The 25,795-nt window shown below is 43.1% G+C and overlaps 1 protein-coding gene across 3 annotated transcripts in view; it reads right to left on the bottom strand.

The window, feature by feature from the left end:
- Positions 1-25,795, bottom strand: part of TTYH3 (tweety family member 3) — a 320,368-nt gene that overhangs the window by 157,632 nt on the left and 136,941 nt on the right. For all 3 annotated transcript variants that reach the window (XM_085629215.1, XM_085629214.1, XM_085629213.1), the window contains exon 2: positions 11,965-12,134. In XM_085629215.1, the coding sequence (XP_085485341.1) occupies positions 11,965-12,134 (170 nt within the window). The remainder of the gene's footprint in view (positions 1-11,964; positions 12,135-25,795) is intronic.

Here is a 25,795-nt window from a genome sequence, read left to right as displayed (position 1 = left end):
AATCAGTGTGAGGATGGTAATCGCATACTAATAATCATGAATGAAGTAATAAGGCTATATGATAACTAGCTACGAGCAGAGAAGAGAAAAATCAGTTTCAACAATAAACTGTAACAAAGTACCCACTCTTCAATATAAATCACTTAAAGGCTGAGATTAGAGTTAAAACGTGTAAAGTAAACCAACCTAACCAATCTTTGGAATATATAGTCAGTCCAAACCTGTGGGAAAATACCTGAGAATCTCCAAAAAGTTTTTTCGCATTTCTGCAAGGAAAAAAAGTAAGAATGTATGGGGAGAAACAAAGCAAATTCACAGCAATATAAAACAACAAAATACTACTTTTCTCAATATACCAGATGCCTCCCCTCATATGGCAAAGAATCAATTGAAGCTCCTCTCAGGTATCACAGGTCACCAGAGGACCCGCGAGTCACACCAGTGACACCGGATATGACAAACTGGAGTGGAATGGAATCCACAAACTCCTGCACCATTAACCTAAAGACACACCGCTATGTCTTTAAAGGAACCTAGACATTCCAAAACACTAAGACAAAAATACTACACTTGAAACAGAAATAAATACGCACATCACGTTAAATGGCATTTAATGACAACGGTTATAAACAAAAGCATTTTGGAATAATGTATTTCTTGAGGGACTTGTATCCTGAAGACAGGGTCCGGTTATCGTCCCTCACATACCTATTGCTAAACTACATGAGCTCTAATGGCAAGGTTTCTTCCCTCCTATGAGCTATCATCAGCCGACTTGGCAGTGGCGGATGGTGACATTTGAAAGTTGCGAGGCGTAAAATGATTGTCATACTGCACCGTAGCAAGCGAGCGAGCCCAAACAACTGAAGGGGGATTCGGGAGAGTGGGGGTAAACGAGTGGGGGGGAAGAGGAGTATACTATATACCCAGGGAACAATACCACATCAGTTTCTTGCACTGGTGATTGTGCTCACAAGACGTGTAGGTAGGTACCTCAGTATGTTCTAATCTCTCTAATAGACACCATGAGGGATGTCACTCGAAAAGCAACTAAAAAAATAACAGTTCTGTTACAATATAGAAGCAAGCAGCCCACTCACCAGCTGAATTACCTGCGATTTATGAGCAGACAATACAATATGGGTGGTCAGCTGACATGACGATAGTTAAAGCATATGTGCTGGGTGTAGTTATTTCTTTTATTTAACACCATTAATATTTCAATGAGAAATCTGACAATCAAATCAGTGAGGGTAAAGTGGTTAACATATTTTGTGTAAAAGAACTGTTCAAGTATTATTATTATTATTAGGAGCTTATAAAGCGCACTTATACCCGAGGGTGTCCTGGCGCTAAAACACTGAGCAACCCTGGGGAACGAGGGCCTAGTCCCTAAATAACCAGGTCTTCAACCCCCTCCTGAAAGAGAGGAGCTCCTCAGCTTTCCTAATATGCGCTGGCAGACTATTCCAAGCAGTGGCCGCACCATAGGAAAACATATTTCCTCCCCAGCTGGCCTTTTTAATCCAGGGCACAGCTCCCAGATTGCTTTCAGCGGAGCGCAGTGCTTTCCCTGGCACATACCACTTAAAGCACTCCATCAAGAACTCTGGGCCACTGCCCTTCAGTGCTTTGAATACCGTGCACAGCGCCTTAAATTGAGCTCTTCTGTGTACAGGCAGCCAGTGCAGTTTCCTTATTCCTTCTCGGACAGAGGCATAACTGGGAGTGCCTGTTAGCAGTCTTGCTGCCGCGTTTTGTACCATCTGTACTCTGTACAGATGTTTTTTTTTCAAATCAAGGTACAGACTATTACAGTAGTCCAAGTGCTGAGACTGCTAACCGGAAACCATCCGTAGGAAGAAACATTTTTACTTTCCTCAATATCCTAAGGATATGGAAACAAGATGAAACCACTCCACTGACCTGTTCCCCAAAATCCAATTTCTGGTCCATGATCAAGCCCAAATGCCTTGCTTTTGGCGTAGGAACTGGTGACTTCCCCAGAGCATCGGGCCACATATCCGGAGTCCAGATGTTCGGATTGTTCCCGAATATCATGTCCTCGGTCTTCCCTGCATTTAGTTTAAGGCAGTTCGAGGCCATCCAGCTCACAATATCTTTCAGACAATCCTGACACCTCGCCGCCATATCCACTTGGGGCCCTCTCTGTATAGATAACACGATTTGCATGTCATCTGCGTACAAGGTGAGTTGCAGGCCAAAAGATCAGATCAAGGCTGCTAGCGGGCTAACATAGATGTTAAAAAGAGTGGGGCTCAGGGATGAGCCCTGAGGAACCCCACAGAGGAGGGCAAAGGGTTTGGACCTATCAGATCCCAGATCAACTGTCTGGATTCTGTCGGCCAGAAAAGATTTCAGGAGGCTCCAAGCAGTGCCTTCCACCCCTGCCCTTGACAAACGGTCCATCAACACCCCATGGTGGACCGTGTCAAAGGCTGCCGACAGATCTAATAGAATTAGGACAGCCTCACCCCCCTGGTCAACCGCCGCTCTAAGTATGAATTATTTGTGTCAGTTATATGGACTTGACCGACGAAGACAAACACAATCTAAGACAATTGTTTTTCCTCTAATAGAACATAAAACGTGAGATGGCATTGGGTCTATTTTGTGGCAGCGTGGGAGAGTGTCCACTCTAGTTTTTTGAGCTGCACTAGGTAATTTTTCAAGGCTCCTTTGAAGTCTAAAAGACAGGAGGTTGCACAGATGTCTGGCAGTAGGGTGTTCCAGTGCAGGGGGGCTACACTGTACAGCAGGCACAACGGCGCTTCAGCCGACAGGAAGGGCCAAGTCAGCGGTGACGTTTGTTTGGTCAGTTCCTGAAGGGTAGGCCTTGCACGCCCTGTGTACTACTAACTTACGCCACTACCCCGGGCCCTACATGCACATATATTTCGGCTGTGTGGGCCCGGACTCACACCCCTGCACCCCACATATTGGATTATTAACAGGCTGACAGCCATGACTTGAGCCATTCTCCATCAACAATAATGACACACACGCATTTAAGAAATTAATGGCGCATTTGATTTAAATCATTGATAATAAAATCGCGGACACGGATTCCCATTCTTACTTTAAACAACATCAATTTTTCTGAGTGATCAGGCAGGATGGGATCCGACCGAAGCACGTCGTCAGCCACGAGCTCGAGCACTGTCTCTATAGCAAAGCTGAACACGAGAAAGTGTGAGTAGACAGTGTTGTGTGGCCGCGGTGATGCCTGCTGCGAACCTGAGTGCGACGAGACGACGTGTCACGTCACCACAGAAATGGCCAATCACTGTCTACATTGGCTTCACATAAGCCACAGTGATTGGCCATACAACGGGCTTCTCCAAGCAAGTGTGGCAGTGCCACCCCACCCACGAGCGCTACCTGAAAGTTAATAAAGCATCATTTGAATCGACTTGAATAAGCCAAAAGGAAGGATTTGTTCCCTTATAGTTTATTAAAGTCTTAACAAGCATTGGTCAAACCTTAACGTTCCCCAAGAGGTACACAGCACTCCCTCAATCTAGAAACGCTGCGATGCCTCAATTTGCCTATCGTGGGCAGTTTTTGGGCACCAATGTATATGTCTTACTCTTAACGTTCCCCGAGGTACACTGAGAGGTGAGGTGAAGCGAGCTCCTTGGATCACAGCTTGTTTTGCCAGGTGCGCGTGGTTAGATGCCGAGGTTAGATAACGTAGGAGGACACGCCAATGCTTTTAGACTCCGTGCCCGGGCTAGCCGCACCCAGCAGAAAGCATCAAGGACATGTGGCAGCGCCGCAGACATGGTCAAAAAATTATTCACGGAGCGCGTGGCATCACCTGTGACCTGTCAGATGTAAACTTAAGCGCACAATCATTTCTTACTCCCTTTCAGTGATGAAGAAAATGTTCTTACGGAGATTAGCTGCCTGCACCGCCCACTTTACCCAATAAAGGCAGACATTCACACTCCAGCGCACAAACATGGCTGCGCAGCGCTTCGCTTGTACATTGAGTAACTCTTGTTGCAATGTGCTGTGCTTCAGTCACTAGTGGAGGAGGGTACCTGTTGTAAAACAAGGAAGCACGAGGCATCCTGTGAAAAGATTAAGAAACGACACATTAACAGGGTGGCAGTGGCCCTCGGAGCATGTTCAGTATCACGCAAAGCAGTCAGCCCGATCCATCATAATTATGAAAATGAAAACAAAATAGTAAAGCTTGAAAAAAGTTTATTGCAATTAGAATAGGGAACAATATACACACTGATTGAGACAGCGACTTCCAGTTCCTAATGCGGTCATTCCTGACATTTTGATTGTTTAACCCTCCGAGCTATGTTTCTGCTTGATACAGTAAATGCGGGTCAAAGAAGAGTACTAATTCTAGGACTGTGAGTCTTTGACATGAATAGCCCAAGCCCAGTCCTGCGCAGACCAGTGTCTCGAGACTCCGCCAATCCAGACGCTGCATTAGCAGCGCCAGGATTGGCTAGAGCAGGGATACTACCTGCCCATAGGAGACCGGAGGTTGCTGCATGAAGCAACCCTCGGTCTCCTAAGGGAAGGCTAGTAGTGCGCATATTCGGGCTGATCGTAAAAATGATCAGCCCAAAACGGAACATGCGTACTATTTGCTGCTGCGCTACCCTGCAGGCAGCGGCTGTCAGTCAACTAACACTCTGCTGCCGCAGCCCCACCCACCCCCTTCCGATTGCCTCGGGCGTGGCCCGAGGCTCGGAGTTTCAGTGAGCCGCAGCCTTGACTCGCGACGCAATGTATTTAAATTATATTGGTTGATGATGAATGTGACTGATCAATTTCATTTTCTGGACAATCGGTAAGTGGGGCAACGCCCCGGCGCCCCCAATGGACGCACCACCACTGCTACTTAGTGCTCCTAAGCCAGGGTATGTATCCTCTCCTTACACATCTCTTAAACCCACCCCCCTCTTTGTATGCCCCAATTCCAGGAATGTTTCACCCTCCAGAAAGCTATGCTCGGCAGCCCCTCTGAGAGCCCAGATGCCATGGCTGGACTCCTCCCCCTCGTTCAACACATGTAATTTCTCCTAGAAAGACCCCCTCCTCCAGTCCCTCCAACTGTATGCCTCAGCACTGGGTTCGAAGTCACCATCTAACATATTTCCCATCATCCAGTCTTCTGGGTCTGTGAACCAATTAGAAAGCACACACAAGCATCATTCAGTCCAATGAATGGCAGGCGGTGCAGGGCATTCTCCCACTTGTAGGGCTGGGAGAGTGAGTGATTCAGAGGGCTGATCTTCGCTGCCACCATGTTGGTGCTCACTGCATAGCACAGTCTCCAACTCAGACAAGCCCCAATTACACTGAATTAGAACCAGAGTAAAATTCTGGCATTGCTTGTAGACCATGTTGATAACAGCCTCATCCGACCCCCCCTCCCCACCCCAGCCCTGTCCTCTTCCTTCCTGATGCATACTTCCTGCTGCTTCACAACAAACTTTATCTGATCCGAGACCAATTCTGTTGGGAAATTTTTTTTGCAGATTTGCACTGGGCACCTAAATTAATCAAATATTTTAAAAATGATACACATTTCGAAAGGCTCGGTGTCAAACAATGCTGCAATTCTATGTCAGGACTGGAGGCGAGGATTATGCTTTCTTTCTCCACTTTACTTTCACAGCAGCGTAGAAATAAACAAACTACATTTCCCATGGAACATCGGGAAAAGGTAGCAAAGAAAACAACACGGCAACAACCAACCAGGAAGGAGCACCAATGTCCAATCAGGGGCTAGAGAGCCCAACATAGTCCTCTATCATTGTCCCCTCTTCCTTCGCTGCTCTGCAGCTAGAGATAAGTGCTCCTCAGTTTTTCTGTGTAGTACTGCGTTTGCCTCAATGGTTCCATGCTTTTGTTGCTGATGTATTCGCATTATTATTGTCACTAACGGTTCCATGCCCTTGTATGCTGTTTATTAGCGTTATTGATCCCTATCGTGCTTGCGTTCAAGGCGTGTTTATGGGACTCCGCCCACAGTGTATTTTCTGTTAGTCTTCAGTGTTATAATTCTGACCGCGTATCGCGGTGTGTTTCTTGTTGGTTTTCGAGCGCTTTCAGCGCTTCTCTTCTGTAACGCCGCGGGTACAGCTCGGTGTGTATTAAGCACCAATGACATTATACACCACTCAGTCATTGGTTTTGCAAATCAACAAAAAGTATGCCTGGCACAAAATAGCATAACAACATATCCAAGTCGACCAAATCATAATGCAACTGTCCATGCTTTCTTAAGAACACCATTAAAAATATTTCTGGAAACATTATTTCCAAGCAGATTTGGACAGGTTGCTTGTCCAAAGGAAAACATTTTTACACTCTCATCAGCCTGCCTTTTCAGAAAGTATGACCTCTCGAACTTGATAGCTTTAGATTTTCTAAAGCATTGAAGGTGCTGACATGGCCTGGCCGTACCTGGCCAAACAACAATGATCAAAACGTCTGCTAAATAAACTACATGTGATCATGCAGGCAGGAGGACTGGCAAAAGAAAATCTAGCCAACATCACAATGTTCACAAAATAACATATGTCTGGCGCTCTCACTGACTAGAGTATGATAGCTGGAGTAGCCAGAAAACGTCACGGTGCATAGTTAAAGACACTGATCCCAGTCTTCAGTGGGCTCTAGTAAAAGTCCATGATCAACAGCAGCCAAGTAAGAGACCAGCAAAAAACAGCAAATTCGTCAAGACTTCGGCCTTTTTTTCACACAAACTTAAAAGGAATGATATAAAATATGTGGCGATTTGAGCATCTTTCACGCAAGTACATTCTACAACAAATGTAGGTTTTCAAATGCAATACGTCTCACAAAACTATGAAATGAGTGGAGCATCCAACTATTTATCAGGCCATACATTTTGAAGGGTCATTTTTTAGGGCCTTCTGCCTGCATGATATCCATTTAAACTGACCTTCCAGGGCCAGTAAATGTTCACAGAGGTTAGTGAGGGAATAAGTTACCTGGAATGATGCAACACTGATGCAGGCAGCACCTTAACAACAATAAAGAGATAAGCTATTATGACAGGCAGTAAGGATTGCGAACAGTATTGTCTAAACTGTTCAAGATAAATGCAACCACTGCATGGAAATGAAAAGAAAGACTGTCAAATAAATTGTGAACTGTAACTACCAGAATGTGGTGCTTTTTTGTGAGTGAGGTGCCTGAGCTCTAAAAACAGTTGGGGAAGAAAGGCATCCACATTTCAGGGCAGACAGATACGGCTGTTTCAACATAAGAAAAAAAAACTACTTATCCTTAAAACTTACTCATTGGACTATCATCATGGCCTCCCAAGTAATTCCACACAACCATAAGGTAAAACAGAAACCAATTTCTTTGTAACCTTTTAAGTTTTGGACAACAATGGAAAACCAGCATTGGCAAAGCCAATAGGTTTCACAGATGAAAGTTGATGGCTTGATCAATGCCTGTTTTCTCTCCGTAAGGACTGCTGCGCAAAGGTGTGCAGCTGCAATAAACATGTATTTTCTTATATTTTAAAGAAATCCCAAAGATAGTTGTGATTGATGTGCATGAATTTGTGCAGCCATCTTCGAATGGATTTTTTTTCTTAAAGTAAAAGAAAATGTTTCAAAGATGGTCACTGTGCATGCACACATACCGAGGACCATCTTTGAATGTATTTGTTCTACTTTAAGAAATCCCTTCAAAGTAGTCATCTTTGAGTGGGGTTGTTAAACTACAAAAAATACATATTTAAAGATGGCCACCGTAGATGCAGCAACCCTTGAGAGGTGAGGGAGTGGTGGAAGGAGAAGGTAGAGATGGAGACGGAGAGAAAATAGTCTCTTACATGTACTCCTATGCAAGGTTTGACATCAGCAGTGAAAGGATATATGCCATCCAATCAAAACACTGAGACCTAAATGCTCCAGAGCAGAACAAACACAATGACAGAGAGGATAGCGTTCTAATCCGGAGAGGGGAATTTAGATGGAGAAGAAAGCCATCCAATCACAAGTAAAGGGCTGATCAAAACACGATTCAGTGTACTGTATTTTTCAAAGTAGGTCTTCAGCGAAAGACATCTGAAGCAGCCTGCAGGTGATATCTACACAAGAGCAGTTCACCTTAAGCTGGATAAGATACCTCCTTCTTGCAAAATGTAGCAGTAAATATCCCGAACATTCTGCAAGTACCCCAATTTAGCAACAGCTACAACCGGCGGTAACTAACTGCTCCTTGAATCCACAATGTAAAAAAAAAGGTCCAATTTCTGAACCAGCTTCTTGCAAGAATCAGGATATGAGCGCTCCAAGTACCAGAGTAGGCATTTTCTGGAGTTACTGTAAGACGAATCCAAAATAATAATGGGTTGAACACAGTATAAACCTCCAAACGTTTAAACCCAGTTCTAAATTCAGGGAAACAACCATGGTCCCTGTTTAGAATCTAAGGAGTTTCCAGAGGTAGCAATTATCACCAACAGCAATTTGTTGACGCTGTGCATATCCACATAATTTGGCACTATATACCACCAGAGACACAAACCTAATGTAATATCTATTTGTGAGTACTGAGGTCATTTAATCATCATCTACTCGCCCCACCCCCTCCACATTTTAGAACTGCACTAAATAACTTCTGTTTTTGTAGGCTGGAGTCTCCATAGGCCACACAAAACAACCCTAACCACAGGTTATCAAAATGTCTCACAAACTCCAGGGCGCTCTGTTACTTCAATACCTTATTCTTCATAGATACCTGGTTCCTACACCCAACACTTTACCTTTGTGAGAATGAATGACTAAATTCTAAAAGGAGAACACAACTAATTTTTGGGGTGGCCAAGTAGGATGGCAACAAACTTGGTTAGTGGGGGACAGGATTATTTCTGTAACATTGATGGAAAAAGCCTAGGCTGTACACATGCTTGACTGCCCTTCCATCACCAGCTTTGGTATTTATATGGAACAGGTCCAAATATACCCATCACTTAGATGCAAAAAGACATGTGTATCTCTGGTCATTAAAACTGTGCAGTGTCTGCAGCTATGGACTTGTTAATCGTCCTAGGTGTGGTTTTCAAGTGAAAGGACAGAAGCTTGAATTGGTAAGGCTGCCTCATTTGAACCTCCTCCAAAGGAAAATTAAATTATACAGACTTCAGATCACCCTGAAATAAAATCCACCTAAGAAACCGATGACTAGGATCTAGTGCATGACCATATTGAACATTTCTTTGACATTCCTTTGAAGGTATTTGGAAGATTCCTTCATTGGAAGGATAACTATGCTCCTCAGCTGTCCCTTCGCTCACCAACTTATTACACATTAAATGTCTTTGTAATATGGGGGAAAACTGTAACGTTGTGTAACAAAAACTTACAGCTCAAGACACTTATTCACAGTACAGTATTGATAAATTATGTGGCTAACCCTGGATTGTAACTAGATTATTTACGTTTATTTTGTAAATAATGCAAACAGTGCATGGCTGGAGTCCAGAGCACCAAAACGTTTTATTGGTTTTACTATGATCAAATTGCTGTAGGCAATGCTTGTGTTTATAAATACAAATCAATGACTCATATTGTTCTTCATCAGTGTCTCAATGGTGCTGTTGATTTTGTTGCTTTTTTTGAATTTCAAATGTTGCCAATAAAAATATTCAGAATTTAAGACTTCATTTTGATATTTTTTTCATTTTGTAAAATTGCGGATTTCAAATGACCCATGAGGGATTGCCAACATATCCAACACATAGCTTTCCAAGTGTGTGGAAGTGGTCCATGATTTTGGTTTATGAGGTTTCAGAGAAGGTTGAGGTACAGACACCGTCTTGTGCAAGGGCTAGCAAGGATGGCAACCACAAGCAATCGATTTTAAGGCATCTTGTGATGACTAAAGGCCTACGGTGGTATTGGCTGCCTTATGGTGGACATCAATTCTGCTGAATCTGTGCAATGCTTCAAACCAGCAGGAGCTGTCGGATGCCTGGCATCAAAGCTTGGCAATGACAGAGAAGCATTGTTTCACCTAGTCAAAGCACAGACTGCAGCACAGCATTCATATTGCCCGACTGTTAAAGCGGGCAAAAGAAGGAATTTGTTGTGGTCAGATACTGAGTCAGTAAAACAAAGAGTAATCTAATGTGTCTTTGGAACAAGTATGGCAAACCAGAAGCTTGGAAGGTAATTGACAATCAAAAAGGCTAAGGAAGGAGTAGAAGCTACAAGCCCCTAGAAGAAGGGGTGGCCCCATGTGCTAATGTCTAATCGGACCCCAAGAATGGAGTGGTAGAGAAAGACGAAATACAGCAAGGCATTGAGCTGGGTGTAAATGTGGTCTCACGGCAGACAGATACTCAAAGAATATTAACAACCGAATGTGCAAATAACCAAGTGATTTACAGAAAAAATATATATTGTTGAGCCTTAGGATCAATCCTCAGGCTGACACAACAGTACAGACAAGGAGGGTTATTTAGCTTGTTTGAACATACTTACAGCAGAACTCAATTAAATCAGCCCTTAGATGGCCATTTGTAATTAAAGGTTACTTTGCTGAGCCACCACCCAGTGAATGAGCAGGAAGGTCATACAACTAAATTAAGTAGCTTACAACAAAGCAATATCAACCAACTTCTCAACTTGTGGATCATAAATTGCCCAACGAGGCAACATCTCCACCTTCAGCTATCCCTGGTCCTCCCCTCGCTACTTCTCCTCTCCTGCACTCAAACACTGACTTGACGAGGTCGGACTTACCTGCGTGGATTTGTCTCGTTACCTTGATGTAAACATTTTCTGATGTAAAGCGCTCGGATACCCTCGGGTCTTGCCAGCGCTATATAAAACGCTTTAATAAATAAATCTTATGAGTCTCTTCGGCTGAGGGGTTTGTTTTCTTCTGTTCAGCACAATAGAGCAACCAGATGTACTCTCTTTTCTGATTGGGTGGATCATCCGCTCAGGGAACTTTATGAACCTCGTGCAGCTTGAAACTTCCCCTCAAATCATCAAAAAAGTTCAAATGTGGCTTGGCACAAAAGTGAACATATTTGCTAGTTTGTACAAAAAACATTGGTTGTCAAAATGAAAACATAGAGCTCTAATATTATTGGTTATCTCTGAGAGACATCAAAGGAAAGATTTTTATTACACTAGAAACCTTTTCAATTGCGGTCATATATTATATTGAAAGTGGTACACTGCATCATAGCGCGCACTGGAAGAAACAGGAATAAGCTGTGTTTCTGTGGCTGCAATGCGCACTGAGTGAAGTAGGTTTGGCACAAATGGTTTATTTTTGAAGATCATTATCAGGTAGATGTATTTATTGTCATCTTTCATGCTGTTACACTTTGAATAATTGTATATGAAAATGAGACGTTAATATTCCATAGAATACCAATCAAGGATGGCCGTAACACAACTCTCAAGGCTTGCATTATTCTTTTTTTAATGAAATGTTACAAAGCATATATTCTATCAACAAACTCAAACAACTTCATTAGCTAAGATGAAGGGATGTTAGGCTTCACCTACTTCAAATTAAAAATCAAAAATAAATGTATGGAGGTCTCAGGTGCCTGTCTGAGATACTCTCCCCCAAGCCCCATTGCAATAAGCTGACCATTGAGATATGTTTCAAAATATTTTCCAAATCAATACTTATCATCATTAATAACTGCTTGATGAGCAGTTTAATGTTTCCTTTTTTTCACACAGGTGCTTCAAAAACACTTTCTCCATTCGATTGAAGGACCCTTATTCACCTGAAGGGCACCGGAAGGGTTGAGGGTCAGTAACTGAGCTTGCCCAAAGCTTGTACAATTTCTTCAAACACATTAAAACAGATCAATCTTGGAAACTGGAGATCTTCCATGAAAACTGCAGCATTGTATATTTTAATTACTCTACTGCGGTCAGCCAGAACACCCACCTGCAGACCAGGGTTGCGATGATGACACACCAGGCGGTACAACAGCAATCAGCGTTGGGGCTCTCCTCGCTCTTACGATGGCGGCAGCAAAACCAGAAGGAGTAGAAAAGCAGGAACAAGAGGTCCAGAGCAAGGCAGGACAGGGCTACTCCACCCAGCAGCAAAAGAGCCTGCAAGACAGAACAGCAACAACTTATTTATCCAAGGAACCACACGTGTAGAATGGCGTACATTGATTTTGCACAAACCAGGCCAACACTTAATGATTAAAACAAACAATTGATCACAGATATGTATGACCACCAAGGCAAATGCGCTGTGTAGAACAAAGGTAGTCAGTCCTGTTAAAAGGACTACACAAATATAATCCAGACCGCTCCCAAAGACAAAATGGAACATCCCAAAATAAAAAAAAGTCTGAGTGATAAAAAACACAAGCAGACGCAATATTATTTGAATCTCCGGACACGAGGTTAAATAACATCAGTTGCTTCCACCCATGTAATTCCTACTGTATAATTATGACGTGTTGTCTACTGGAGAAGAAGACAAAGAGAACCTCAATTTTCACTCCCTGAAGCACTAGGCGCGTCAGTTGCAGAGATCCCCACAAAAGACCTAAATCAAATAACAGCTCCCGAAGTCTCCCAAAGTCCACAGAGACTACATACCTCCTCCAACACACTCTTTCCCATCTGAACATGCTGCTCGTTGTCTCTCCTAATGCACTCTCACAACCAATCACGATTTGCCAGTATGGAGTGCAAGTTACATTTTGTTTCAAACAAAACAATGTACCTAACAATACCTCCTTCAGAAACACATCGGTGGTCTAGGTCAGTAGAAACATACTGCATGGAGCAGATTAGCTTTAGCAAACGTGGGCTGAGAACGTTAAATAGAAAATGGGGGTATGTGGCTTTCCAGTTGCATTTTTGGATGCACAGAACATTATGTAGTGTGCACTACACCACGGGAACAAACAATGCAGCAGTTGTATACAGGGAAATGTCTGGAGGAAAGTGCATGCAGGAGGAAAGAAATGGGGCTATGGAAAAAGAAAAAAAAACTGTGTGCACAGGGTACACCCCACAAATAAAAAAAAAAAAAAAAAGGGGGGGGTGGGGTAATCCCCGGAATAAAAAAAAACCAAGGTACTGGAAGTAATGGAGGGATATAGAATTATGAAACAAAAAGCAAATATCGCCACAGAACAAAAACCAGCACACAAGATGAATCAGTATATGTCCCACGGTGAAATGTACCACAATTGAAAATGGGCGTGTCAGGCACCGACTCTCTACACATTTTCCTAGGCAGAAGGCTTTTAACCTTCAAATTCTCCTAGAGAAACACTGATGCAGCGTCCCAGCAGACCAATCATTCCAAAGTCTGTATGCAACACTTTATTTTTCTCCACTGCAGTTCTGTCTATTCCACTATGCACAGAAACACACACTGATATAAAGGAGCAATTTCATTTAGTTGGGACTTTCTCTACTACTTTTATTTGGTAATTTTTAATCACTCTTGCCAAATTTGGATCTGGATTATATGACTGTTTGCTGCAAAAATTAAACAAGCATTGTCACAACCAATAGGTATCACCCATTAGGACCTCGTGAATTTGCCATTGGTTTTAGCCATGCTGCACAGCACCTTTCCCCATACCCTGGCAAATTTCGCTCCATTTCTAGACAAACTGACATCCACTGAACTAGCAATTCTGGTTATGCATTTGCTTAAAACACTCAAACTCTGTTAATGAAAGATCACAATGTTGGGCACCTTCAGCGTGTCATGAACACTGTGTCTGACCCGAATTTAACACCTCTGTAGGTACTGCCCTATTTTAACCCCTTCTACTTGTATGCTGCCATTTAATGACAATTCAGCAGTCCCGTGAATCATCACTATGCAGCTATATTGCTTTTCGTAATCCAGGCTTTTTAGAATGGCCACCTTCTGTATGTGTGTGTGTATACATATTGTATTGTACTGCAATTGCATTTATTTAGTGCTTGCTACTCCTGACAAGTCCTGAAGCGCTTTATGGGGAGTACTCTGGAATCCAAGGTTTGTGGTTATTTATGGTTATTGGGATGCAACTTGTGCTCTCAAGGAAAAACATGGCAAGACATTTACTCAATTTATCTGTGATCAATGACATGAATAGGAGTTAGGTGTTATCATCAGTGGGCAATGAAAGTTTACATCAGGTGTTGGTGGGATGAATAAATGTGCGCCTTTGTCTGATGGTTTTCTGGACTCGCCTCAAGCTGCTTTACTGTGATTCTTAGTTTGGAGATTCACGGTGTGTTCTGGAATCTCGCTTGTTCTTGTAGTCCGGTAGACCATGGCGAAGTGGTTCGCCTTTCCAGATGCCGAGGCGGTCCTTGCTTTTGCTGGGCATGAATTGTCCGACTGTGGGGAGTTGTCAAGCAGAAGCAGTGGGTATTATTGCTTCTTGAGGGACAGCTGTTTTACAGCCAAACTGATGCTTGACCCAGATTTGTAGGTGCCATTTTGATCTACATGGTCAGGGACACCTTAATGTGCACTGCATCTACTTCTTGAAGCTCGTGGGACCTGCCGAGTGTCAGCACAGCCGACAGTGCCAATTTGCTCTGCTTCAATTTCTCTTTTGTCAGCTGGGGCGAGTGGTACCTTTGGATAATCTAAACCCGGATTTCTTCATCGGTGTTGTAAAACCCACAAGAGCCTGCTAGGCCTTGGAGCTGGGCGTAAAAGGGGTCAATTGGTTTTTTATGGCCCTGATTTACTTGTTGGAATATGAATCTCTCATAATGTGTGCTGGCTTACGTTCTGAATTGACCGTTCAGGCCAGTCAATACAGCTATATAATCACTATCTTGCCCTTGTTTGGAAGCGTGAGGAACAGATTGTGCACTTCCTACCCTGCAAACCGTGCCACCCATGTTCTCCCTCTGGCACCCACTGACGAGGGGGCAGACATGTCAAATGGTTTTGTGGTGTTTGAGGAGTTGGCAGTATGGCAGTTAGTCCATATAATATTTCGTTTCTTGCACAGTACCTAACTTGGGACAGTAAATGTGGTGGTTGCAACAGCCGTTCTGTTCAGTTTGCTTTCTGTCCTCACCTACGGCGGATGAAATGCAGACATTTATTTTAAGGTACAGCGACTTTCTCAGCAGAGACTGTTGGGCAGAAGCTGGGTTAGCCCCCATACTGGTGAAATGCGGTCACCGAATGTGGATGTGTGAGTCTCCCAAGAAAGGCAGGGATATCAGTTACTGCCATATCTGCAGCCAAGACGGGTATGCTGGTGCCCTGTGGTGGTGGACACGAGGCATCGCATTGGTGTGCAGTTAGCGACGTGGGTGCACACAGATGTGTGTGTACCAAGGGCGTACCCCAGGAAGAAGGGGTGGAAGACAGCATAAAGACAGGCAGGTACGGTAGAACTGGCTTCAAGAGATCAGTTGTGGTATGGTCAGTACCTCCTCGTCGGCAAACTGTTGTATCGCTAATGTAGGGTGTGTGCCACACACACTGACACTGGGAACCTGCATGCTGTGTCCTGCGGTAACTAACTTGTGCATGTACCACCTTTATTTAACCATTCCAATACGTCATACGGAACAAATTAAATCAACATGTCTGACAAACAAGCCACTTTCATGGCCTAGTTTTTTCCTCTCTACGCACATTTACGTTCATGGGCAGACATAACAGATAGCTGTGGAGACTCCGGATTTGCACTAGAAGATGTGCTGATGAGGTCTTAATCCGTGTCACACTATATTATAGGGTGTACTTTTATGATGCTAAGCTTTGGCCAGTTCCTATGTATTTCTTCAGCAAGGGTGTGGTGAATGTGCATTAATAAATAAATTAAACTTTTGCACACACCTTCCATGTTATGGAATTTTCCATGACCAGAGAGATTCAAGTAAACCAACAAGCCTTGTTTTTTCAGTACATCCTGCTGCTCTTTGATAGGAGCAGTCTTTAATGACGCCAACTCATATGAGCTTGCCTTCATCCAAGTCTTTTTCTCTAATACACATAATCTGGGTAACACAAATATTTTTGTTAGTTGAGTGCAAACTCAGATGAATTGTTAAATTCTACAATTTGCTAATACCCGGGTACAGAGCCACAGGCGGTAACCTACGACTCGGTTAGATGCGCACCATTTGGATGTGTTTACTGAATACAGGCAATTTATTCAACTACCTCTAGAAGTACACGCGCATTTACTGCAGCTAAATTGGCTCATCACTTGGAAAGGCAGAAAAAATGTATTACCACAATGAACTGTTACTTTTTTTCTGTACAAATGCGTTACATACTTCTCTGAAGAAACAAAGTGAAAATGAATCTCTCAGGTAAATACTGGATGCTGGGTTGGGGTATATCTGGGGTATTTGTTCCTTCTTAAACACCAGCTTTCCTTGCCGGCCATTGGGTTATAGGCGATGGGATGTGTTCAACTCAAACTTAATCCTCAATAAAAATAGTTAAACCAAAATTAATCTCTCAGACAGACCTGAAAAACTCAGACGTCTTTCGCCCAGCTTAACAATTACACTTCCAGTTCTCTGCTAATGTTTTTTGTCTTCTTGAAACACTTTAAAATGGATCGGACAAATGAAATGAATGCATGGATATGTACTCTACACCAGCGGTTCTTAACCTTTTGAACTCTGTGGACCCCAAATGAATCATTACTGGAATCCAGGGACCCCCACGGAGTCCTTACTGGAAGCTGGGAAATCCCGCCCTAAGCAAGTTCTAGGAATTGAACTGCAAAAAATTACACAAAAATACAACAAGTATACACCGAACAAATTCTCAAATCTTGAAACATTTTGTTTACTTCACAATCAAATATTGAAAATGTTTTCACATTTTCATTTTTCTTTCTTCATTTGTATGTACTTTAGACATTTTAATTTTTTTATTTTAATAATATTTATTTTGGTAACACTGCCTCACACCCTCGGAGTAGGGCTTGCGGACTCCTAGGAGTCCCCGGACTACAGGTTAAAACAAGATGGTTCCAAGTGCAACCTCACAGTAGTAACCAGAGCCAGTCAGCGAAGAAAACCGGGGGTGGCGACACTTGCAGGATTTTAAATCCCTGAGCCACTGCCTGCACATTTCAGCATTAGAATACAGTATTGTACGCTCAATTCAAAGTTACTAACAACCATTAACCAAAGACCACGTTTCAGTCAAAAATCTGCTGTAGGAATATAATGCTGCCCAGAGGGGGTAGGGGCATTATTTTAGTTGCATATTTTACCACATCCACATAATCAGGCATTATTAATAGGTATTGTAACAAATACCTGATAAATCTATAAAGATAAACGCTTTCAATGAATGAAGCCATGGCTGGAGGTTCTGGTAGAGTTTAGATTGGGCCTGTGGGAATTTTAATATTTCCTTTCACCTCTGAATAAAACGACTAAAATGTACTTTATTGAAAGGAATACTTCTCAAATAAGTGCCAGGTGTTTCCTGAAACACTGCAGCAGCCTTAACTGAAGAAAGAACATTTCAAATTAAAATAAAAAACATGTTTTCATTATTTTTAAGTTAAACGGGTCGCTAATTTATTATCAGATTCTGAAGACAAAACTTTCAATATTTGTTGCTTTATTTGCTAAGATATCCAGGATTCAAACACATTCCAAGACCAGTGTTGTGCATCTTGAGATTGTAAAAATAACAGAAAACCAGTGACTGTAGTTTTCTTGAACAATAGTACTCCGAAAAACTCTAATTAAGAAAATTCCAAACAAAGCCAGTACTGTGCATACCTGTCATCTCCATCCCTACCTTTATACCCACATGTAGCGAGTTACTCCCATTTTTTAGTCATAGTCTTTTCTGTCTAAAATGCACAAAGGTCTTTTCCAGAAATAGCACAGATGCGGATTGAGTGTACCCCTGGAGAGTACTAAACAGGTAGACAGTCATCAACAGAGAGCAGCACACACTCTTCATAAATTAAACTCCAGGGATGCTGATTTTGAACAAATATTTATAAATAGTTCTCTGGTGCAGAGGGTGTCGCTCAGGCAAAATCACTAGGAAAAGATGAGCAAAAACAGCAGCCTGGACTTCAAAGCGTAAATACAAACAATGGATGAAGGGCTGAAGACAAAAAAAAATCGTAGAGCCTTAAGGAAGGAACAGACTGAACAAAATAATGCCAGTTGCTCAGATACAAATTAAAAGAATGGCTGGTAAATCTATCAATAAACACTTAAAAAGGAAAATCAGTCCATAAAACCAGGCAAACGAATGGCGTTCTCACTTACAGACATCTGTTGTTCAGGTTACCAATAATATACAATACCACATGCACAGTACATAGTCCTAAAGTGAAGAGAAAGTGGACTTTTAGCCAGCCCATAACAGCTGTTGGTTGTTGACATTTATTAAGTGCTCCCATTGGTTGGGTAGGCTGTCCATTACGCCTCAGCACCTTGTGGACGGTTATGTACTTTGCCACGGACTTTAAGTAGTCTCCTGTGGTAAACTCTCCCTTTTTAGGTCGAGCATTCGATATTAGTATATGCTTATATGTGTATGTACTTTGTGGGCTCTGGAGATCAGACCTAGGACTTGTCTGCTTCCGCTTAGGGACTTTTTTTTCTGTTCAACTGCCTCTATTTAACTGAATTAATAAACAAGCATTGGCATAGCCAATAGGTCTCGCCTTTGGGACCTCATAAGTGTTTAGCCATGCCGTGCTGAGTGCTGGCTTACTCTTGGGTCTTGTAGTCCTGGTGCATCACAGGGAGCCTGTGGTAACGAAGAGCCCAAGATTTAAGCATGTGTCCCTAGTGAGGCACATGGTGATTGCCCTTTCCCTTGCCATCCTCAGCTGTTTGTGGGATGTACATGCCCCAACTGATGTCAAAAATAGCCAGTACAGTGTATTGTTCTCTGTACTTACACGCTGTGAAAGTTGCGTGAGCGCCGCTATGACGTCACAAACGATGGAATGCAACGTTTCGTCTGGGTAATACCCAACTACCTGTACAATACATCATGCGCCTACTCTGGCATCTCCAACCACAATGGAGGGCATCGTACTAAGCTTATGACATCGCAAACAGGCGTGATAATTAGGCGGTCTAAGCTCGTGACATCACAAGCACCAGTTTGAATGGAGCATGTTAAGATCGTGACATCACAAACAAGCATTACAATGAAGCGTTCGAAGCTAATGACATCACAAACAGCCGGTGATATGCACCGCTCTAAGCTCATAACATCACAATCAGCCGTTGAAGTGACGGGGTCTAACCTCATGACATCACAAACAACCATTACATTTAAGCGTTCTAATCTGATGACATCACAAGCCGCAGATGGAATGATTCATTCTAAGCTCATCAAATCACAAACAACCGTTGGAAGGGAGCGCTCTAAGCCTATGACATCACAGCCAGTGGGCGGTACGCTGTAAGTTTCACATCACAAAGCCAGTGTAATGTAGGGTTGTGAGCTATGACATCACAAGTCATTGGCATGTAGCGTTCTAAGCCTATGACCTCAGTCAATAGAATGTAGCGTGCTCAGACCATTACATTACAAACGGCCACTGTAACAAGGTATTCTTCGTATATGACGTCACAGCCAGGCTACTGAATGGAACCTGCAGAGCCTGAGGAGTGTAAAAGGCGCCACGTATTGTATGACTGAGGAAGACAAAAGGGGAGGGTCGTCCTTGAAACGCCTGCGTCTTCCTAAAGACCTCAACCTTGCTGGCCACGCCCCTTTTGTAATTTCCGAAGATCCACCTCTAGCAGGTGATGTTTACACTGAGGGTTTGGAGCAGACCGGAGCTGGACGGGTGGAGCACCGCCACATGCAGTGCAGGGGTGATGCCCAGCAGGTTAACACCCGGCGGGGTCCGGTCCGGACTGCAGATGATCGTGACATCCGCACGGTGAGGTAAGTGAGAAGGTGGCTCGGGGAGGGAAGAGAAACATGGTCCCAGACCTGCAGTGCTGGGGTCTTTCAGAGTCTCACTGGAGTCTATGCCACCAACCCCTCTGGGCTAAGGCGTGCAAAGGGCAGCATGTTTACCCCACAGCTCAGGCTTGTGCAACCCTCCATGTAATCCAGCCAGAGAAGCAGCTCAGTATCACAGTGCACCTGTGGCAGAGATCTTTGATTAATCTGCCGATTAGGGTTACTGCATCCAGCAGGGCTGGTACGGCGTTTCATCCTTCCAGGGACACAGACTCGCATCACAGGCCGTACCTGTTCTTTATAGCGCTTCACGGCTGAGGCTGCAACTGCAAGCACTGTATAAAATAAGTTCTGTGTAGCCTCGTTCCCAGCTCCCAGTGCTCGGTTTTCCCTCATGCCACCGTTTCAGCGGGAGTCTCTCTGTAGTGTACATAGTAGGCAGCCTGCTCTGTTTTGGCTGCAGGCGCCGTGACCAAAAAAAGAACAAGCAGCCGCAAAAGTGAAGCGACCGCCATTGAAAGAGAGAAAAAAGCCAGGGCCAGCAAAAGCGCCATCTGTTTCCAATTAACGCGAATGCGATAATTGGAAACAGATGGCGCTGATGCTCGCTCTCGCAAGCCCTAGGCCAGGGGAGAGAGAAGGTGGGACATGCACCCGCCTTTGGCCAACTGCATGCTGTCTTTCTTAGAAAGACGCACGCAAAGGCCAATAGCGTGTGAGCAAAGAAAAAGCATACGCACGAGCGTGTGGTTCGAGTTGGAAATCCTTACTAGAAGCCCCCAGCGCATGCGCGCTGGCTCAGGCGAGACCTAAAAACGACCAATAGAGGTCAGTAAAATACCAGAATCACTTTAGCATTCTCTAGATTCCAGTCCATAGAAATTGTCTTCCACAAGCACCCGTAGACAATATTATTTTCAAATCTTGTAGAGAGCTGAAAATCTTCTGACCTTTCTTGGTGATTGTGGTGGGTGTGACTGTCTATTTACCAACCCCACCAATCGGTCTTGTCATTTTGTCTCTTCTGTTTCTCTACATGCAGCTTTGAGACATTTTTAATTTGTTAACAGCACATCTAACATTTTGGCTGTGGATGTTCTTGTTTAAAATAACACCATTCCTGCTTATAAAAAATCTATATATGTAATTTGGCATAGTGTGTACTGCTGGTGTAAACAAACCTCAACATCTAATGATTGGTGTTGTTGCTCTAGAGATTATTGAAAACATTGTTGCATGTCAACTCCATTCAAGAGAACATAAGTTTAGCTACCAAGCAGACCTCTTGCAAATTGTGTGTGTGTGTGTGTGTGTGTGTGTGTAGCAATGAAGTTAATGGTTGTACATGTCAAGATCCTGAAAAAAAGAATCCTTCCGTAGACTTCCATTCCAAGACTGAGGGTCTGCTGTAAGGTAGTGGTAGTACCTGAACTGCAAAACTCTTACTATGCAAGTCAACTCAGCAGAGAAACATGCTCTGTGTAGGAAGTCATCACATCTAGAATCCTTCTTTGAAGCCATTTTTATTGTGTACCCAGATTGTTGGGTTCCTGCTCAGTCTGTCTTCATAGTTTGTTGCATAGGAGATTTTTCCTCTCCTACTGAAAGATTTTACCTTTGTAGTCACAATCAGTGGTAAAAGAGGTTTTGCGAATTTTGCCTCTTCTTTAGTGAACAAATAGATCAAAGTTCGATTCATGGTGAGCAAAGGTGTCTTCAGTACAAGGTGGCTAATATTATACACGTGCTTAATCACACTGCAGACATTATATCTGATATGATCTTCAATGGTTAGCATGTAAAGAGATTACATAGAAGTGCTATGACCCGAAGTGCAAAAACATGCTGTGTTTCTCGCAGGGCTTTGTGTCACCTTGGAACATGTTAAGATCATGCCCAAAATCATGTTCATATTGAGTATATACAACTTAATAGCTATTTATCTTATTAAACAACAACTCCTTTGTGCATTTCTAATGTAACAAGTACAAATCTGAGCTAAATGGCATGGATATGTGGCAATGCAGGCAAAAAGCTACACTGACAAGCCATACAGATCAATACTTCATTCTCGATGAAAACACTGAATTTTTTGCTGTTTGTACGCGTGAGCCTCCATTATAACCAGGTGGGAGTTCAGTCTTAGCAGTAGTCAAACTCTGCAGCTTAAGAACTTGTGCCTCCTCAAAATAGGGGAATCGGTCAGTATTATGGAGCAATAACAACGGGTTTCCTCCATTTTGAGGTAATAAAAAAGGAACCGATACACATACCGCTCTATGGCATTTTCGCTGCCTAAAAAAAGTTAGTCAAGCTTTCACTCACTTATATATTTTATATTTCTGCCTTAAGTTTCAATACTCAGTCTGGTACACTGTGATAGAAATGGTATCCCCATATGCAGATTTCTGTGAACTTGTTTCAATCTAATAAAAATGTCCTCTGAAGTACCATCCTTTGGATTTTCAAGTGGATTGCGGCGCTCCGACACCCCTGGGTCTGGTACCTATCTATAGAACAGCAAAAGACAGTCATTAGTTTACTTGGAGCACATCCAGCAGATAGCTTTTGCATAAATTTGTTAGCATGAAATGATATTCTTCACTGAAACATGCCCGAGGATTTCTATCTTTTGCACTTTGTAAAGTTGATGTACTTGAAAAAACTTTACCCCTCAGGTCTTTACCACTAAAATAGTTTATATCTAAAAAATGATCCAGCGCACAAGTCTTAGCAGGATAATCTGCCAGCTATTACGAATTGCAGACGGTTCCTTCACTAAAACCGGTGAGCTGCTTTTCTGACTCAGCTTTTTATTAACACTTTTAAAAACCCCGGGAAACTTTATGAAGTTCTCAAATTTGTAAAAGTTAAATATAACCTTGACGTCTGAGGAGAGTGTGATGAATCACAATTTTGCCCTTCTCTAAAAAGAAAAGGCTCATAAAACTCTGAGCACGCACAATAGAACATTACTTATGCACAAAATCTATACAACAACCAATGAAAAGTGATGGACTCTTGATATGTCACAATTGCTCATACAAGTAAAGTCACCTATCTGAAAAACCCTCACATATACTTAAAATCAATTCTGTCGCTGAATTAAATAAAAAAAAGCGTATGCTTTTTTAGTGCATTAGTGCTGCTAAACCACCTTTAAGCAGCAATTAATCAGCTGAGGCACAGGGAGCAGCAGTGTCTCCAAAGCAATATAAATTGTTTCTAAATGGAAGAGCTCCACAGGGGAAGCAATTTGCAGAGTTGACAGAACTAACAGACACACAGTCTGCTAACAAAAGCAAAACAACTAAGAGCAAGTGAGCTAATACAATGCTGGTAACGAAAACAGCATATCACAAACCTAAAGCAAAACTGCAATCTTAAACGGCCTTTTGGAAAAAATATAATATAGGTTAGATACCTAACAAACCAACTGTAAACAGGCATTTAAATCTTGTTCTCATCGTGTCACAATTGCTGTGCATTCAAAGACAGATGTCAAATGTCAGGCTCTGTTTTCCGAAGGACCTTGGTGTTTACTTTTCTTTCCCTGACTTCAAAGTGAGATAATTTATGTGACAATCTTGCTGGTAAAAGAAAGGCTTTTTTCTAGCCACAACAAAAAGGTACTGTGCTCATATTTCAGAATATATCAGAATTAGAAAAATAAAATGTTTTTTTTTTGTTGCAATTCTCAAGTCATCAATAAATTAGGTGATGCCATATCTATACATTATCACTTGTGTGCTGTATACTTTTATCATTAAAACTGCAGGTCGGTGCAAATGTAATGGTCATTTCAATTGAAGATGTGTTGTCTGTAATGACAGAGCACTAACACATCATGTATATTCCACTTTACCCCACTCCACTCTACTCTGCACCACTCCACACCACTGCACTCTACTCTCCATACTATGCCACGCCACGCCACATTACTCCGCACTGCGTAAATCCATTCTGAGATTCTCTATTCTAAACCAATGCACTCTACCCCATGAGACTACTACGCAACACTGCACTCTAAGCCAATGCCCTCTACTTTGTACCACTCCAATCTACGTCAATGCACTCTATGTCAATCCACTCTACGCCACTCTAATATATGCTGCACCACGGCACTCTAGACCAATTCACTCTAAGCTACTGCATTCTACCCTGCAGCACACTACTCCGCTCTACTCTGAAACAATCCTCTCTGCACCACTCCCCATCACTCCACTCTACATCACTGCATTATACATTGCACCATTCCACTCCGCTCTGCACCACTGCATTCTATGCCAATGCACTGCACACCACTTCACTCAAAAACAATTTACTCTATGCCACTGCAATCTACGCCAATCTACTCTGCACCATTGCACTCTACGCCACTCTGTTCTACTCTGCACCACTATTCTCTACATCACTCCACTCTGCACCACTGCACTCTACGCTGCTCTGCTGTACACCACTGCACTCTACGACAGTCTACTCTACAACACTGCACTTTCTGCACCTGAACTCTACGCCACTCTACTCTATGCCACTGCACTATATTTTGCACCACTATACCCTATGCCACTCTATGGCAATGCTCTCTGTATCACTCCAGTCTACGCTACGCTACTACAAACTACTCTGCACCACGCCACTCTAGGCCATACCACTCTACTCTACAACACTGCACTCTCCACCACTAAACTTTACGCTACTCTACACCATTCTACTCTATGCCACTGCACTCTATGCCACTGCACTCTATGCCAATGCACTCTGCATCGTTCCTTTATACCACTGCACTCTATGCCAATCAACTCTAAGCCACTGTAATCTACCCTGCACCACTGCACTCTGACACAGCACTCTACGCTATGCCACTGCATTCTACTGCAATCTATTCAACTCTGTGCCGGTCAATCTATTCAACTCTGCACCAGTCCACTCTGCGCCACTCCACTCTAATCTACCCTGAACCAGTCAACCATACACCAATGTACTCTACACCACTTTACTCAAAACCAATACACTCTACACCACTGTAAGCAACTAGTCTCTAATGTGCAACAATCTACTCTAAGCCACTGCATTCTACGTCACTCCACTCTGCGACATTGCACTCTATTCTACACCACTACACTCAACCCTGTGCCAATGCACTCTACTCTACTAGGCATTGCTAAACACTTTGCCACTACACTCTTCACCACTCCAGTCTAGGCCACACCACTCTACGTCAGTGTACTCTACGCCACTACTCTATGCCACGCCACGCTGTGCCACTCTATTCTGCACCATTCTACTGTATGCCAGTGCGCCCCCCACCACTTTACTCAAATCAAATGCACTCCATGCCACCTACTCCGCACCACTGCACTCTATTCTGCACCCCTCTACTCTACATCACTGCACTCTACATCACTTTACTTAAAACTAACACACTCTACGCCACTGCACTCTATGCCAATCTACTCTGCACCACTGTACTTTACGCCACTTCACTATAGGCCACTCTACGGCACTCCACTCTATGATGCTCAACATCATGAAACACTACTCCACTCTATGCCACTCTACTCTACACAACTCCCTCTACGCCATTACATGAAACTTAACTTCACTCTATTCTACGACACACTTCTCCACTCCACAACACTTCATTCTACAACACTCTGTCATTCCACTCTATTACACTACTCTATGTCACTCCACGCAGCACACTCTACTCCACTCTGCTCTACACCACTCCATGACACTCTGCCACTTCACTCTAAGACACTCTACTCCCTCCACAACACTCTACACCACTCCATTTTACATCACTATATGACACTCCACTTCTTTCCACACAACACAACTCTAC

Source organism: Triturus cristatus, chromosome 10 (assembly GCF_964204655.1).
Source record: "Triturus cristatus chromosome 10, aTriCri1.1, whole genome shotgun sequence".
Classification (NCBI taxonomy): domain Eukaryota; kingdom Metazoa; phylum Chordata; class Amphibia; order Caudata; family Salamandridae; genus Triturus; species Triturus cristatus.
The sequence above is the reverse complement of the archived record's forward strand: the minus strand, read 5'-3'. Positions and strand labels throughout refer to the sequence as shown.